The 16,345-nt window shown below is 44.9% G+C and overlaps 1 protein-coding gene across 4 annotated transcripts in view; it reads right to left on the reverse strand.

The window, feature by feature from the left end:
• The window catches only part of TTC39B (tetratricopeptide repeat domain 39B), a 130,612-nt gene extending 116,331 nt beyond the window's left edge, over nt 1–14,281 (reverse strand). For 3 of the 4 annotated variants that reach the window (XM_038552431.1, XM_038552432.1, XM_038552428.1), the window contains exon 1: nt 14,099–14,281. In XM_038552431.1, the coding sequence (XP_038408359.1) occupies nt 14,099–14,140 (42 nt within the window). In that variant the 5' untranslated portion in view covers nt 14,141–14,281. The remainder of the gene's footprint in view (nt 1–14,098) is intronic. The other variant, XM_038552430.1, reaches the window with a different exon arrangement.
• Nucleotides 14,282–16,345: the final 2,064 nt, after the last annotated feature.

Consider the following 16,345-nt stretch of genomic DNA (forward strand, 5'->3'; position numbering starts at 1 on the left):
GATCAGAAAGCAGGACATTAAGTTCAAATGCAACCTCCTCCTCCGCAAACTACAAAGGGAGATGAAAAACAGGAAAGCCTTTAGAAGAAGAAAAGGATTTTTTCTAGGCCAGTAGCTTTACTTTTTAAATGCCAAATATAATTAGATACATTTTTTTTAAGATTTTTATTTATTTATTCATGAGAGACACAGAGAGAGAGAGTGAGAGGCAGAGACACAGGCAGAGGGAGATGCAGGCTCCATGCAGGGAGCCCGACATGGGACTCGATCCTGGGTCTCCAGGATCACGCCCTGGGCCAAAAGCAGGAACTAAACCCCTGAGCCACCCAGGGATCCCCAATACATTTTGATTTATGGAGCCTCACATTTTAGTGAAGTCTTCTCAACTATTTATGAAATTGGAGTAGATGTGCTTTATGTGTGATGAAAAAGACTTCCATGAATCTCTTCCATGTCTTCTATTTGAAAAAACTGGGAGAAATACCATATATACGCATATGCTATTATTACTAAATAAGCAAATTGTCAGAAATGTGAACAGCTCAAGTTTCTAAAAACAATGTAAGAGTAAGTTCTGGTGTATGAATAAGTTATGTGTATGAATAAGTTTTGGTCATCCTACGTTTGTGAACACTCCCTACCCAGCCAGACTACAAGCGATATCTCGCTTATGCTCACTGTGGGAGCGGGGACACTATGGCTCCAAGTGCCTTGCCCTTGATTACCCAGCTTGAGCCAGTTCTCCAAAAGGATATTAACCACTGTTTGCATTTTATTTTTTTAAGATTTTTTATGTATTTATTCATGAGAGACACAGAGAGCGAGAAAGAGAGGCAGAGACACAGGCAGAGGGAGAAGCAGGCTCCATGTAGGGAGCCTGACGCGGGACTCGATCCCAGGTTTCCAGGATCACACCCTGGGCTGCAGCCAGCGCTAAACCGCTGTGCCACCGGGGCTGCCCCCACTGTTTGCATTTTAAAATAAAAACAAAACAAAACCTTCTCTCCAGAAACTGAACCTTCAAATTAATATCAGCAAGTGAATATTTAACATCAAGATGTTCAGTATAGCTAGTTGCTGTATTTGATACCATCTTACCATGATTCTCTCCTGCTCTATAAAATTCTAGCCATCCGAAAGTACTGATAAAAAATGAAATCCATACATAGTTGCTACTCAAATTAATGGCTGCAATTAAGTATTTATAGTATGGCCAGCACTCAGTATGGTGCCAGGACCACACATAGCACCTCTAGGAGGTGGGCATTAGAATCCCCATTTGATTCTCACAGAGAATCAGAATTCTCAGGTGGGCATTAGAATCCCACATTTGATTCTCACAGAGAATCAGATTATGTAACTCGCCCAAGTAACTACCAGCAAATGGCAGAACCTTGATGGGTGATGCCTGCAAGCCCACCCATGTTCTTTCCCTCTCTTTCATGTGCCTTCCTAAGAAGAGACACAACAAATCTGAAATTCAGGGACACCTAAAAAGAGGCTGACTTCATTTGACTCTGTCCCACTTGAGACTTCAACTCTGGAGACAGTCCCTTTTATTCAACTGCTAATGGCTTAGAAATGGAATTGCATGCTTATTTCTCTAGCAGGAGCTAAACATATTGAATAAATAGGATCTGCCTTGGGGAATGAACTAGGAAATCAGGAAAAACCCTTTATCCATGTACACTACACGTCTGCTTTCCTGCAAACGGGACAAATTCTTCATTTGGACAGGGGTAATTCATGCAACCCTCGAACCTCTCTTCTGGTGAAGTTACAGTGTAAGAGCCAAGTCAAGCACTGACCAAAATGCACCTTGTTGTCCAGTCCTGTTTTTTGATGCCTAACACTATTGTATTATCCCTATCATATATAATGGCATCTCATTTTTATATCTGCCTGAGAAATTTTATTTTCTTCTTGTGATTTTAAATTGTTCAATTATTTTAAGAGTTAAAAGTGTATTGAGGTGAGAGCAAATGGGTACAAGGAATCTCTATGGGGTGATGGAAATGTTCTTAAATTGGATTGTGGTGGGGAGAGAGAGGTGGGCAAAATGGATGAAGGGGGGTCAAAAGGTACAAACTTCCAGTTAAAAAATAAAAAAGTCCTGAGGAGATGAGGTATAGCATGTTGACTAATAACAATACATTACACATTTGCAAATTGCAAGAGTAGATCTTAAAAGTTCTCTTACCATAAGAAAAAAAATGTAACTAATGTATGGTGACAAATGTTAACAATGCTCATTGTGGTGATCAGTCTACAATATGTATAAATATCAAATCATTATGTCATATACCTAAAACGAATATAAAGTATTATGTTAATCGTACCTCAATTTCAAAAAAAACTGGATTGTGGTGATCTGTGCACAATTCTGTAAATTTACTAACAATCACTGAACTGTACACTTAAAAGGAATCAATTTTATGATATGTATTCACACGTCAATAAAGCTGTTTTGTTTTTCAAGTGTATTGAAATAAGGCCAACAGATTGCAAAGGCAAATTCTCCTTCCTGGTTGAGTAGATAAAAATATCACATTGTTAGAAACCCCTATAGGGGTTTAGGGAGTTCCTTTTCTGCTGTCTCCTGGAAAAAACCACCCTTTCCTTTTGGAACAACGGGAACCTCTGTCTTATCCCCACCAGGTGTGGTGGCATGTATGCCGAAAGAGAGATACTTCTCCTTCCTGCCAGCCAAGAATGCTACATAGTTATTGAGCACCTTCTGAAGGGGAGGAAGGGAGGGAATACATAGAAGGGCTGGAGGAGAAGTGCCCACAAGTCTTAACGTATGAAGAGGAACTGGCCAGGTGGGAGAACAGCATATTAAAAGCTGGGACTAAACTTTTGGGAGCTGGAAGGTGGAAGGGAAACTATAAGCACTTCAGCACTATTAGTCCCGTTAGGAATGAAAACTTCTGGGAGCCACCCTAGACCTACTGAGTCGGAATGGTTCTGTGGAAGGCCTAGGAATGTGCATCTTAACAAGTCATCCACTCCCCTAACCTGGTGATCTATGGACACCGAAGTATGAGAACCAGTGAGCTAAGTCCCAGGGAAGGCCTTATATGCCGTGCTAATGTGCACAATACCTCCAAGGCAATGAGAAGCTGTGAACAGATTTTAAACAGGACTTGAACTTTAGGAAGAGCAGTCTGGCATGGCGCATTGCTTTGGGGTTAATCAAGAACCCTAGAACCCCCTCCAGGTCCAAGAGTGCGCACACATACTGTCACTTCCTTTACCTTTTAATCTCTTACACTAAGTAACGAAACACAAACACAACTTTTACAGGTCACAGTCTCCTGTTAGCATCGAGGTGCTATGTAAAAAAGCTATAAAGAATGTTACAACATTTGCCAATGTTAAAGAGGAGATCATCTTGCACAGCAAAATGTTTGGAAAAACCAAAGGTTACATACCATTTATGTGTCAAGGGGGAATGTCATTTTCAAAATATAACTGCTACTGCCAAATGCCTTCCTGACAAATACTAACACGGTTCTGCACTGAGCCCCTGTTTACCACTCTCTTTCGCGGTAAGTGGTTTCCCCTCCGGTCCTCAGGGAAGGAAAGTGTGAGGACTGGAAGCTTGCATAATTCACCTGAATGGATTAATCTGAGAGCTAACTGCATCTATTCTAAAGGGGTCCTCCTGCTGAACAGGAGTTGCACTGGAGCCTGGAGTGGCCAACTTTCACACAGCCGGCTCCTCATCTGGTTGGGAAAATAATGTCAAGCATCCACATGTGCAGTCTCAACAATAAATAGAGCTAAGTGCCAACATTTGCACCCCATTAGCTAAGCATTTTACAGGGCTCTCATCCCCACAATAACCCACTGAAGGAGGTTCTATTCTCTTCACTTTACAGATGAAACTGAAGCTTAATTCATCCAAGGTTGTACATGGAAGAGTAAGAATTCCAACCCATGTCTAACTTCATTACTTGTAACATGCCATTTCATGGGATGCGTCAAACAGAGTTATATTTTTTCCTGGGTTTTGATGCTTATATGAGTTTTAAGGTAATAGGCAAATTTAATTCATAAGGCTTGTAAGATATTATAAACAAATTTACACATATCCATGAAATTACTTAGTACAGGGGTCAGCAAATGTTTTCCATAAAGAATTGATAAATATTTAAGTCATGTGGGCCATTTAGTCCCTATCCCAACTATTCAATTCTGTGGTTGCAGTGTGAACATAATCACAGGCAACACCTAAACAATCAGGCATGGCTGTGTTCCAACAAAACTTTATTTTCGGGGCCCCTGGGTAGCTTAGTTGGTTAAGTGTCCAGTTGGTTAAGTCTCAGGGATGTGAGATCAGAGGGGAGTCTGCTTAAGGATTCTCTCTGCCTCTCCCCATTCTTTCTCTCCCCTCTCTGAATCTTTCTCCCTCTAAAACAAACAAACAAACAAACAACCTTTGCTTACAAAAACAGGCAGGAAAAAGGCAGAGTGCATTTGTCCTTCTGACAAAGTCTGCCACCCTCTGACCTAATGGGAAGGGCACTAAATGTAAAGTTAGAGCACTTAGTTTCTTTTTTTTTTTTTTTTTTTTTTATTTATTTATGATAGTCACAGAGAGAGAGAGAGAGAGAGAGAGAGAGGCAGAGTGAGAAGCAGGCTCCATGCAGGAAGCCCGATGCGGGACTCGATCCCGGGTCTCCAGGATCGCGCCCTGGGCCAAAGGCAGGCGCTAACCCGCTGCGCCACCCAGGGATCCCAGCACTTAGTTTCTAACGCCACATCTGTGCCTAATTAAGTTCAGGCCTGGGCCACTCACTTTCTGTTTCTCAGATGCGTGCTAACACAGAATCTCCTTCTCAGTTGGCTACAAAAATAAAGTAAAACTATAATTTGAACACACTAAAACATTTGCTGCAGATTCTTCAACAAACCCATAAAATAATAAACAGTAGCAGCAATATCTTAAGGTAAAAGTATATAGAAAAAGAGAACCACCATTTCTGGAGTAATCCTATATGCCAAATGCTTTGTTAAGTAGACTCTTATTTCATCCTCATCCACAACCTTATAGGGTAGGTATCATCATTCCCATTTTATAAATGAAGAGCATCAGGCAGGTTAAATAGCATGCCCAAGGTCGCAACTGGGAAGACAGGATCTGAGCTCAAGCTGGCCCTCTTCAGAAGCTCAATACTACTCTGCATAGGGAGTAGCTGCTCTTTGGCAATGAGCACTCCATCAATGATCCTGAACAGATGATGACACAGGAGTGCTTCTGGGAGAGGTTTTGGAGTCAGGCCCCATTCCCGTCTTCAGGAATCTCCCACTCTGTCATCTGTCTTGCTCACCACCTTTTGAAAAGAACACACTCCATTTGGCATGAAAAATGATGTGGCAATCTGAGGTTTGTTTCCTTTAGGTCTGAATGGAAGGACGGTGGCTCATGAGTTGAAAAAAGACCACAAACCCCAGAACTCTAGGACAAAGTTGTCTAAGGAAGCATGGGGGGAGAAAAGGACTAAGGGGACCCCCAGAGAAACCTGGACTGGTCCTGATGACCACACCAGAGTGTGGGTCATATGGTTCTGCATGTTGGAACTTAGTAAGAGGCTATGTGATGAAACATAAGCCTATGGAATTATTCAGGCATGTCTGACTTGTCTGCCTTCTTAATCACTGCAATGAAGTTGACAGTCATTAGCATAAAATTTCAGATACTAGTTGGGAAAGAAGAAAGGGAAACTAAAATAGAATCATAGATTCATCATTGCTTCCTTTATCGGAAGGAAGGGAGCGAGGGAGGGGGAGAGGGAGAGAGAGAGAACAAGAGAGAAAGAGGAAGGAAGGAAGGAAGGAAGACAGACCTTCCCCAAATACAGAAAAATAGATGTGTCTCCCCACTGTCAAAAAAATAAATTAGGAAAAAAACAAACCCAAGCTCCTTAGCTGAGCACTGAAGGTCTATCAGAATCTACTACAACACACAGTACAGCTCCGCTGCCTCAGCCCATAGCCCTCGCACACCCTCTGCCTCAGCACGATGGCCTCCGTAATGCTTCATCCATGCCTGAGCATGTTTCCTCTGCTGCTCCCTCTGCTTGAAGAAATGAAAGTGTGACCCATTCCACTGTTTCCTGCTAAAATGCACCCCTCACCATCCAAGTCAAATGCCACTGTCTACATCGCAGATGTCAAAGCTGAAAAGAACTTTAGAAATAGAGGGTCAAGGTCAATTCTTTCCCTGTTACCTATGAGGAAACCGAAGCCCAAAAGGGTTAAGGGTCTTCCTCTAAGTCACACAGCTGGGTAGTTCTAAGTCACACAAAGACATAGTCAGGAAACCAAATCAGCTGACTTATGGATGGGGGCATGTCATTGCTATGATGTCCTGATGGCTGCCCTGTGAAAAGTCCTCTCCTCTTCCTAAGGAGCACCAGAGTATTTACACTCTGTCTGGAATCTCCACTACTTTAGGTCAGAGCTGTGTGTTTGTGTCTATATTCCTAAGTACCCACTCTGTATCCTACCCATCATGTTATCCCAGTGCTCAGTTACCACTGCATACAGTCAGCCTTCAGTGGGCTGTAACAGTCATTGGACAAACAAAAGAAAACACCAGAAAAATCACCTGCTTCCCCACCTTGGATCCTGTATCCCTCCCATTAGCTTCTATGCAGTGCCAGAGAAAGCCGCCAACCACCTGCTGGTCTCTCCATACTTCTCTTCAGCTTGAACCCTTAAATGCATACAATAACATCCACAATTTGGCACGAAAGTCTTGGACAGCCCTTCTTACCCTTCCAGACTGGTTCCCTGCCACCCAGAGCACCACCAACTCTCCCTCACTTCTTTATTTTATGCCTGCTGTTCCCTCTCCCTGGGACACACTTCAAGAGTTCCCTTCATTCCCAATTCTCTCCTACACCGCTAACCCCAATTCACCCTGTAAGATCCAAATTTTCTAAGAAGTAGCCTCCTCCAAGTAACCATTCTTGATGACCCACCTCTTCCTTCAGATGAGGTGCCTCCCTCTCTGTTCCCAAAGCACCATGGCATCCCTCCTGTGGTTCTCAGCACAGAGTATTACGTCTGCTTGTTTATGCACCTGCTCCTGTTCCCCACTAGATCATAACTGAGAGCCAGAGCTGTGTTTGCCCCTACAGCACCTAATGCAATATTCAACACATTAAATTGGACTGAAAAATTCTTATTTACTAGGTGCAACTAGACCCAACAAATACATATATGTGGCATTATTTCATTAAAATATTTAAAAATATGTAGACCTTATGTACATGTCAGCATAATATCAGCAATACTAAGGGGACATGTCCAGAGATCTCGGCTTCTTTGCACTTACTATAAATCCAGTCTTTAAATAAAGAGCATAACATATTTAATGGCGTTATGAATGAACTGCCAGGCATTCAACAATTTGAGGAGTTCCTTTGGTATGGTGACCCAACCAACATAGCCAACCGGCCAGGGTGTATAATCAATATCCAGTAAGCACATGAGTGGAAGAAGAAAGTTCTGATACGGTTGGGGACAGAGCAGAAAGCTCTCCCCAGGAAGCCTCACAAGCACCAGGGCAGTCTCCATGGATTCATCTTCTAAAAAGTGCACACAAAGTGACTTCAGGAGACCCACTGGAGATGGCCACTGGGGCCCCCAAGACTTGGGGCTGGGCAGTTGTCAACAGATGGTTAGATGGAAACCCTGGGCCTCAGAGAATTCGCAGTATTAGATTCACACTGCGAAGAATTAGTGACAGCATCCTTGGGCAGGGAACTAAGATAAAGCCAACAGCTAACCCCAGGAAGATCTGACAGCTGCCTCAAGAGGACATGTCTGTGCTACTGGACTTGAAAAGAAGGAAGGGAGTATCCAAGTACGAAGGGAAGGGGAAGAGAAACTCCAAGTTTCCCTGAGAAGGTGGCATTCCAAGAAGAGATGACATTTCAAGAGACTCGAGATTGAACATTCCAGGAAAATTGCCTGTTGGTTAACCCGAGCAGGAGTTAGAGGCTGATAGTATAATCTGATGCTATTTTTTCCTCCCACTGACCTGCAGAACCAATTTACAAACATGCTTTCTTAACCTGGCCTAAATTCATGCCCTCATAAACAACCGGTTGGTTCATGCTCCCTTGGTAAGAGAAGTCACAGTGAGCCACAAAGATGAGTATATTCTATGTAAAATCCTCCCCATCCTCTACACCCACTCCTCCTGTGTTAAAAGCACACAAGGAACCCAGAATTATCACTGAACAGCTCCCCACCCCTCCCCATTTACTGACCCTCAAACTGGGGAAAAGGCCCCCAAGCCAATTCCTCCTCCAGGCTCTTCCTCTCAAACAGCCTCTTCTCTCGTAGCCTGCAGCCTCTCCTCCCATTCAGGTCTCACCTCCTCCCACATTAAATGTTGCAAGAGCCACTCGCCCTTCCTGCTGCCACCTCCACAATCTGGCTGCATCAACTTGACCACATTTATCTTCCTAAAACAAATAACCTTATTACACTTGCCCAGCTAAAAAACCTTCTAGATTCCCATTTGTTAGAGGATTTGGCCCAAACTCCTTAGCATGATGTGATCATGCACCACATGATCCAAGCTGGACTTTCCTGTCTCAGCCCTCACCGGCTCTCCCTCCCTCACACTGAGTGCCCTGCTAAACCCATGTGTGCTCTCATTCTCGCCCCTCTCAACTTCTACCAGGCTTGGTAGTTCACTTGCTCTGCACAGCACAAACCTGCTCACATTCATGACCCAGTTCAAATACTACCTCTTTCTTAAAGTCCCTGCCAACCCCTAAACCAGGGTGTTATTCCTGCATTGCACCTGTTGTCCTAGGGTAATTACTGAGAGCGTGCATTTACTCTCATACTGCCTTGCTATGGATGATAAATTACATGGCCCTTCTATCTAAAACCTACCTTGAGCCAAAGATAGAACTAGTTACTCATGTAACTGTGTCTTTTGCTAGAGTGCCTATTCCTCAAGGACAATAATACTGTCTTATCTTAGTGGGCACTTAGTGTGTACTTCCAGTATCTACGGACTGTTAGGACCCGAGAGGTGCTCCACGAGCACTAGTGGAATGAAAGAATGAATCTGATTCTTAAAAAATATTGTAGCAATCAACTTTCTCTAAACTTCATCTAAAATTCCAATGGATAAATTTTCTAAATTAAAATTAAATCTGGAGCACCTGGGTGGCTCAGTCGGTTAAGGATCTGACTTTTGATTTCAGCTCAGGTCATGATCTCAGGGTCCTGGGATTGAGTCCAAGTCAGGTTCCACACTCAGCAGGGAGTCTGCTTGTCCCTCTTCCTCTCCCTCCAACCACCCCACTCCACTATGTGTGCTTGCACATGCTCACTCTCTCTCTCTCGCAAATAAATAAAATCTTAAAAAAAAAAAATTAGATCTAAAAAGAATCCTGAGCCAAAAAAAACTTAAAATTAAATTTAAAATATTTAAATTTAAAAAATTTTAAAACCCTGGGCCAAAAGGCAGACCATGAAAGCATCTGCCACATGAGCCCTTTCTTTCTCCAACTCAGTGTTTCTCAACTTTTTTTCATTATTTCCCTCTTAAGGAGCCATTAGATATTTTTTCCTAATCATACCCACCATGATTTTTTAACAGCACTGATATATGTATTATACATTAAAAGAGCAAGTATAGGGCAGCCCGGGTGGCTCAGCGGTTTAGCGCCACCTTCAGCCCCGAGCGTGATCCTAGAGACCCTGGATTGAGTCCCACGTCGGGCTCCCTGCATGGAGCCTGCTTCTCCCGCTGCCTGTGTCTCTGCCTCTCTCTCTCTCTCCTCTCTGTGTATTCACATGAATAAATAAATAAAATCTTTAAAAAAAGAGCAAGTATAAAGTTTATTCTGTTTATTCAATAATGAATTTGGAATAACTGAATAAATATTTTAAGTTAAATTAAAAATTCTAATGCTGGGATCCCTGGGTGGTGCAGCGGTTTGGCGCCTGCCTTTGGCCCAGGGCGTGATCCTGGAGACCCGGGATCGAATCCCACATCGGGCTCCCAGTGCATGGAGCCTGCTTCTCCCTCTGCCTGTGTCTCTGCCTCTCTCTCTCTCTCTCTGTGACTATCATTAAAAAAAATAAAAAAATAAAAAAATAAAAAAAAAATTCTAATGCTAACATTTAAATTTATGACTACATTTGCTAAGTAGCTTTTAATGTAATGTATCAAATTACACATGTGAATTTCCAATTTCTACATAATAGCAATGTAACCAAATTTTTTATTTTTTTTATTTTTTATTTTTTGTAACCAAATTTTTTAAAAAGACATTCAATAGTGCTATTTCTCTAGCAAAAATAAGACAATTGAAAAATTATCTTCTCAAAAGTTATTTTTTAGGGACACCTGGGCAGCTCAGTTGGTTAAGTATCCCAACTCTTGACCTCAGCTCAGGTCTTGATCTCAGGGTCATGAGTTCAGGCCTTGTGTTGGGCTAAAAAAAAAAAAAAAAAAAAAAATTTTAAGTTATTTTTTAGGATGCCTGACTGGCTCAGTCAGAAGAGCATGTGACTCTTGATCTCATGGTTGTGAGCTCAAGCCCCATCTGGTGTGTAGAAATTACTTAAATAAATAAAAATGAAAACTTTAAAAAGCTATTTTTAGTGAACTTAACTTTTTTTACATGAGAAAATAATTTTTAACTTAAGTAGCTGCTAGATATTCAGATACATTGAATATTTTCTCTTTTCATTACTTGACAACTATTGGTGGACTGAATAACTTTAGTAGGATTAAATAATAAAACATAAACTATTCCTATTTAATCCTCAAATACCAAGTCATGCACGAAAATACTCAAGGCCAAACATGAACAACATCCACAAGACAGCCAATGGGCAGTCTGCACATATGAGGAGGTCACCAAGAGAGAGATGACTTCAAGATCAAGTAAATGGTAGAAAGTCCTCCACTCCTAGCCATCTATTTGCCATAGGTTTATAGTATTGACCTTGCATACATTCTGTGTATCTCCCAAGAACCTGATGTCAACATAATACCCAAGAGAAATTTTAATGAAAATAAGATAGTGTTGACCAAGCTCTGAAGGGCTACAAAACCACTCCAATATCTAAGATGTTTCTGCCTCCCTGCAGAAATAATTTTTGCCACCCTTGAGGTTGCAAGCCCTAACTTCTATGTTCCCCCATTTAACCTCCTAGCAACTAAACAGAAAAAAAACAAAACAACAAACACCAGTTCACCCAGGAAAGCACCCCATCTTCCAGCTACCATGATAGCTTCTCTATTACTATCATTTCCTTAGAAACTTTGAAAGAAAAGGAATTCCCATATTATTAGCTCTTCTCCCAAAAAGGAGCCTCCCTCCAAAAAAGCACAGACTTCTGTGGAAGAACACTTAGGACTCATCCAGCGCTGCTTCTTCAGATGAGGAAAAAGATGAGAGAATGAAAGACTTGCTCAAGACTAGTTACAGACAATGAGACCCGATCAGTCTGGCTCACTGCTCTATCTGCAGGCAGATGTTTCCACACACAGTGAATAAATGGCTACTGGACAAATTAGTGACAGAGAGCCTGGTTCCTCTAATCCCTAGCCTACTACTTTTCCAACTACACCACTTTGTCCCCTTCTACTACCCTAGAAGATAAAACAATGGCCACATAGACTATCAAACATATATTGTTTAAAAAGCTCCCCAACTGAAATAAACCACCTTAGTTTCAAATGCCTAGTAAAACTGACCAAGAGGGTCTTGTTCACTTGTGGTACAGTGCTTCAGCCCCCTGAAAGATAGGGACTTTTTACAAATAAGTCAACTGTACCCAGTCCACAACGCAATACTTCTTACTTGCTTACCCTGCCTGGAGCTCTATTCTAGAGTTCCTGCACACATGTCATATATCCATCCTTACCTAGCCAGAGAATCCTTGAGAGCTAAAACTGTCTTCTCTTTCTAAGGCACCTACCAAGTTTGAGAACAGAGCAAATGTTCAATAAAACTCTGCAAAATCTCTACCAATAGAAATGATGTGTCGTGAGGGACAAAAGTGAATTTGGCATGAACAAAAAAAAATTGTTTGTACTCTGCTCATCTCCTAGGACCCATATAGTACCTTACATGTAACAAGAATCTAATAATTATTGAATTTTAAAAATGAAAGATACAGCAAACACTGAGAAATTATTAAGCAACATCATCTCTGCTCTTTTTCATTCATTCAACATATGTATATTTACCAAGAATCTGTGTGCCAAGCTGTCTGCTGTTCAACACCTAACTTATTCCACAGAACTAGAGTCCTCCTCCCTAGTCAATGCATTTCAACGCTTCAATTCATCTTGTAGAAAGTGGGTATGGCTAGGCTGGCTAAAGGTCTCTATATGCCCAGGACAGTCCCAGTTTACACCTATTGTCCAAGTATTAATTATTAATAATATCTCCTTTCTCTCTCAACAACACCCTGGTCTTGACAATTCTATTGCCCTAAGAGTACCAAATCTTTTTAGACAAAGCAGACTAGGGATTCAAAATTTTCAATCCACATTTACTGGTGTACTGCCAGTCTTCTTTCCTCATTTATAATAGCAGCATAACACGGACAAAAGTAACTGGTTATACAGAGGGAAGTAGCTGGGGATCGGATGGAACATGAAATTGAGATCACACTGTAGAGGGCCTTGCGTGCCAGACTTATGAATATTTAATTTAACATACAATAGACAGCCATAAAAACTTTTAAGGGACTGTATGTATAGTCAAAGCACCATGAAAATTTAACTACCTCGATTATAGAAAAGAACTAAGACAGGAGGAAAGAAAAACAGAAGGCTCCAGGTCATACCAAAAGACAGTCTAAGGCTATAAATAAAGAAAGGTTGTCATGGATGGAAATAGCAACAAATACGCTATTTCATCATTTGCCTTTAGGTGTACTTTAAAAGTTCCGACAATAAAAAGATGCAACTTGGCAAGCTTCGGTACATTGGTCTGTGGTCTCGGGGGTCCTCGCTGCAAGGGACTGGCTGTAAGGAAGGTTTTTAACAGCCTGGCTTGCCCTATTGCCTGTCAACCGCGTAAAGGAGTTGTAGTTTGGTTTTTGTTTCGTTTTTATTTCAAGGACTACATTGAAAACACTGCACTCGTTGTCAGGAGTTTCCCGACATTCAAGAGATGCACAGGAACCTTAACCTGCCTCCTCCAGATCTTCCACTATTGCATCATTTGAAACCAAACCTCCGGCAGCGACTTCTAAAATTCAAGTCAGGTAAAATGGCAGCAGCAGCAGCAGCAGTAGCAGCAGTAGCCGCCGCCGCGGCAGCACCCACATCTTGTCCGGCCTCAACTTCCAGCGCGAGAGGGGGGCGCGTCCCCGAGGCCGCCAAGCGCTGCAAGTGCGCAAAAGCGCAGGTCCGGCGCGCGCCCCGGGGTGCGGAGACCCCCGCGCGCCCGCCCCCGGGGGAAGCGGCTAGTGACTCAGTGACTTGAGCGCAGTCGGGAAGTCGGGAGGCCGGAGTCGGTCCTCGAAGCCACAAGCTGCGGACCCGACGGGAAAGGCCTGTGCCCTGGGGACGGAGCAGACAGCACCGACTCCCGGGCTGCTGCTCGGGTCCCCCAGCGCTCCGGCCCCCGGCAGCCCCCGCCCTGTGCCCGCTCGTGCGGACGCCCCCGGGGCGCCTTCTTCCCCCGGTGTCCTCTTCCTGTCACTGCCTGGAAGCCTTTCGGTCCCGCCGCCTGGAAACTTCCATAGAAGTGAGAGTCCCGCAAAACCCAGAGGGCGGGCGTCGGGACTTCAGGGTCAGAGCCCGCAGCGCCCAGGCGGCTCCGAACCGCGCAGGGCTGCGGGCCCCGCGCCCCCGCGCCCCCACCCACCACGCGCGGACCCGACGCGCTGTCCGTCCCACGACCCCGCGGGGCCCGCGCCCAGGCCGGTGCCCCCCCCCCCGCAGCCCCCGCCCCCGCCCCCGCCTCCGGGCTGGAGGTTGCCGGTCCCGGACTGGGGACCAAGGGGGCGGGACCCTGCTGTCCCTCCGGCTCGCCCATCCCTCGCGGACTCCGGAGGCAGCGCCTGCAGCCCCACCAGCCGGTACCTCGTCCGCCTCGAGCTCGGCTCCGTTGCCCACCAACGCCATGTTCCTCCTCAGGCCGCCGCCACCCAAAAACCAAACAGGGAGCTGGGGGCCGACTCGGTTTCTGGGCTCCCGGCTCAGCCCAGCGCCGGCGAGGGAGGAAGGGGGCGGCCCCGCGCTCCGGCCGGTCCCGGGCGGGGCCAGCGCGCAGCGGAGCCGGCGCTTTCCCCGCCCCCGGCGCCCGCGGACCTGCGGAGCATCCATCCGCCCCGCGGGCGCCGAGCCGCCAGCCCGGCCTCGCCCCGCCCCCCCGCGGCCTCGCCCCGCCCCCCCGCGGCCTCGCCCCGCCCCCCCCCGCGGGCTCCACCTGAAGAGCCAACCACGTTCCCGCCAAGCGGCTCGGTCCGCGGGCCCCGGACCCCTCGGGGGGCGGGGTCGCCGGGGCGGGGCCCTCAGTGGGCGGGGCATCTCGCAGAAGGTGACTTCGGCCTTTGGCCCCTCTTCGCCCGGGTACTGGAGCGGCCCAGCTTCCTGCGCTGGGCGGGGGGCTAGTGCCAGACTGCAGCCCAGAGGACGCCAGGCTGACGGGGTCGAGGCCAAGGCCGCTACCCTTGAGGCGGGTGGAAGTGTCTACCTGGCCCTTGGGCCAATGCCAGTCCGCCTCCCTCATCAAGTGGACACCCCGGCTCCCAGGCAGTGGGGACCAGAGGGACACGATCCCCCGTCACCCAGAAACTTCTGTCACACCGCGTTTCCAGACACTATGTCAGATAGAGGCACGCTGTGTTTGCTTCTGTGTATGTTTGAAAAATAAAATCCATGAGGCAGGTATTGATACAACTTGGAGCTCCTCTACCTCTCCTCCCGTTCCCCTACCATGTTATGTCCCCATAACATCCTACACTGATCCCTTTTGTAACCCCAAATACATGTATCTAATTCGTGCGTGAACTGTAAGCTCTATGAGGGTAGAGATGCTGTCCTCTTCCAGGCTGTGTCCCCAGAACCTAGAACAATGTCTTACACATAGCAGATACTCAACAAATACTTGTTGGCTGAATTTAGAAATTTATTCTTGGGGCATCTAGGTAGTTCTGTGGTTGAGCTGCCACCTTTGGCTGAGGTCGTGATCCTGGGGTCCTGGAACCGAGTCCTGCATCAGGCTCCCCACAGGGAGCCTGCTTCTCACTCTCCCTATGTCTCTCTGCCTCTCTCTGTGTGTCTCATAAATAAATAAATGCAATCTTTAAAAAGAGAAAAGTTTATTCTTTTTTTTTTTATTTTTTTTTTTTTTTGAGAGGGAGAAAGAAGGTAGGAGACAGAGAATCTTAAGCAAGCTCAACCCCCAGCAGGATGGGGGCAGGGCTCCGATGTCATGACCCAAGCTCAAATCAAGAGCCTCCACTTATCTGACTGAGCCACTCAAGGCACCCTTAGAAATTTATTCTTGCTTCTAACATGTAAAATAAACTATCCAACTAGAAAATTAAAAGCTGTATTTTTTACAGCTGAGGGCATATTTTGTCTGCTTTATTCTACACACGAAAAAATTCACCAAATTTAAGTATGTAATTCTATGACATGTTTACAAAACGCCATCCCAATCATAATATAGAGCACCTTAAAAAGTTCCCTGTGCTCCTTTGCTATCAATTTCCTACCCCCACTCCCTTGCCTCTGACAACCACTGATCTTCTACTTTCTATCCCCATTGTTTTGCCTTTTCTAGAATTTCACATAAATTGAATCAGAGAGCATGTGGTCTTTTGCATCTGGCTCATGAAAAGCTACTTAATCACCATTTAGTGATAATGATAAAAATAGCTAGTATTTATTGAGTACTTACTATGTATCAGGACTATGAGCACCACCTACATATTATCTCTCTCTCTCTCTCTTTTTTTTTTTTTTTTTTTTAATGATAGTCACACAGAGAGAAAGAGAGAGAGGCAGAGACATAGGCGGAAGGAGAAGCAGGCTCCATGCACCGGGAGCCCGACGTGGGATTCGATCCAGGGTCTCCAGGATAGCGCCCTGGGCCAAAGACAGGCACTAAACCCTGTGCCAGGGATCCCCATATTATCTCATTTATACTTCATAACCCCATTAAGTAGGTACTATTATCAGTAAGCTGAGGCTAAGAGAGTTCAAGTGACTTGTTCAGGTCAGACAGCTATGAATCAAATAAGGATGCCTAAATCTGAACTCCAGCAGTCCTGACCATAATGGGTACCTGGTAACCACTGTTCTGTACTGCCTCCAGCCACT

The sequence above is a fragment of the Canis lupus genome, chromosome 11 (assembly GCF_011100685.1).
Source record: "Canis lupus familiaris isolate Mischka breed German Shepherd chromosome 11, alternate assembly UU_Cfam_GSD_1.0, whole genome shotgun sequence".
Taxonomy (NCBI): domain Eukaryota; kingdom Metazoa; phylum Chordata; class Mammalia; order Carnivora; family Canidae; genus Canis; species Canis lupus.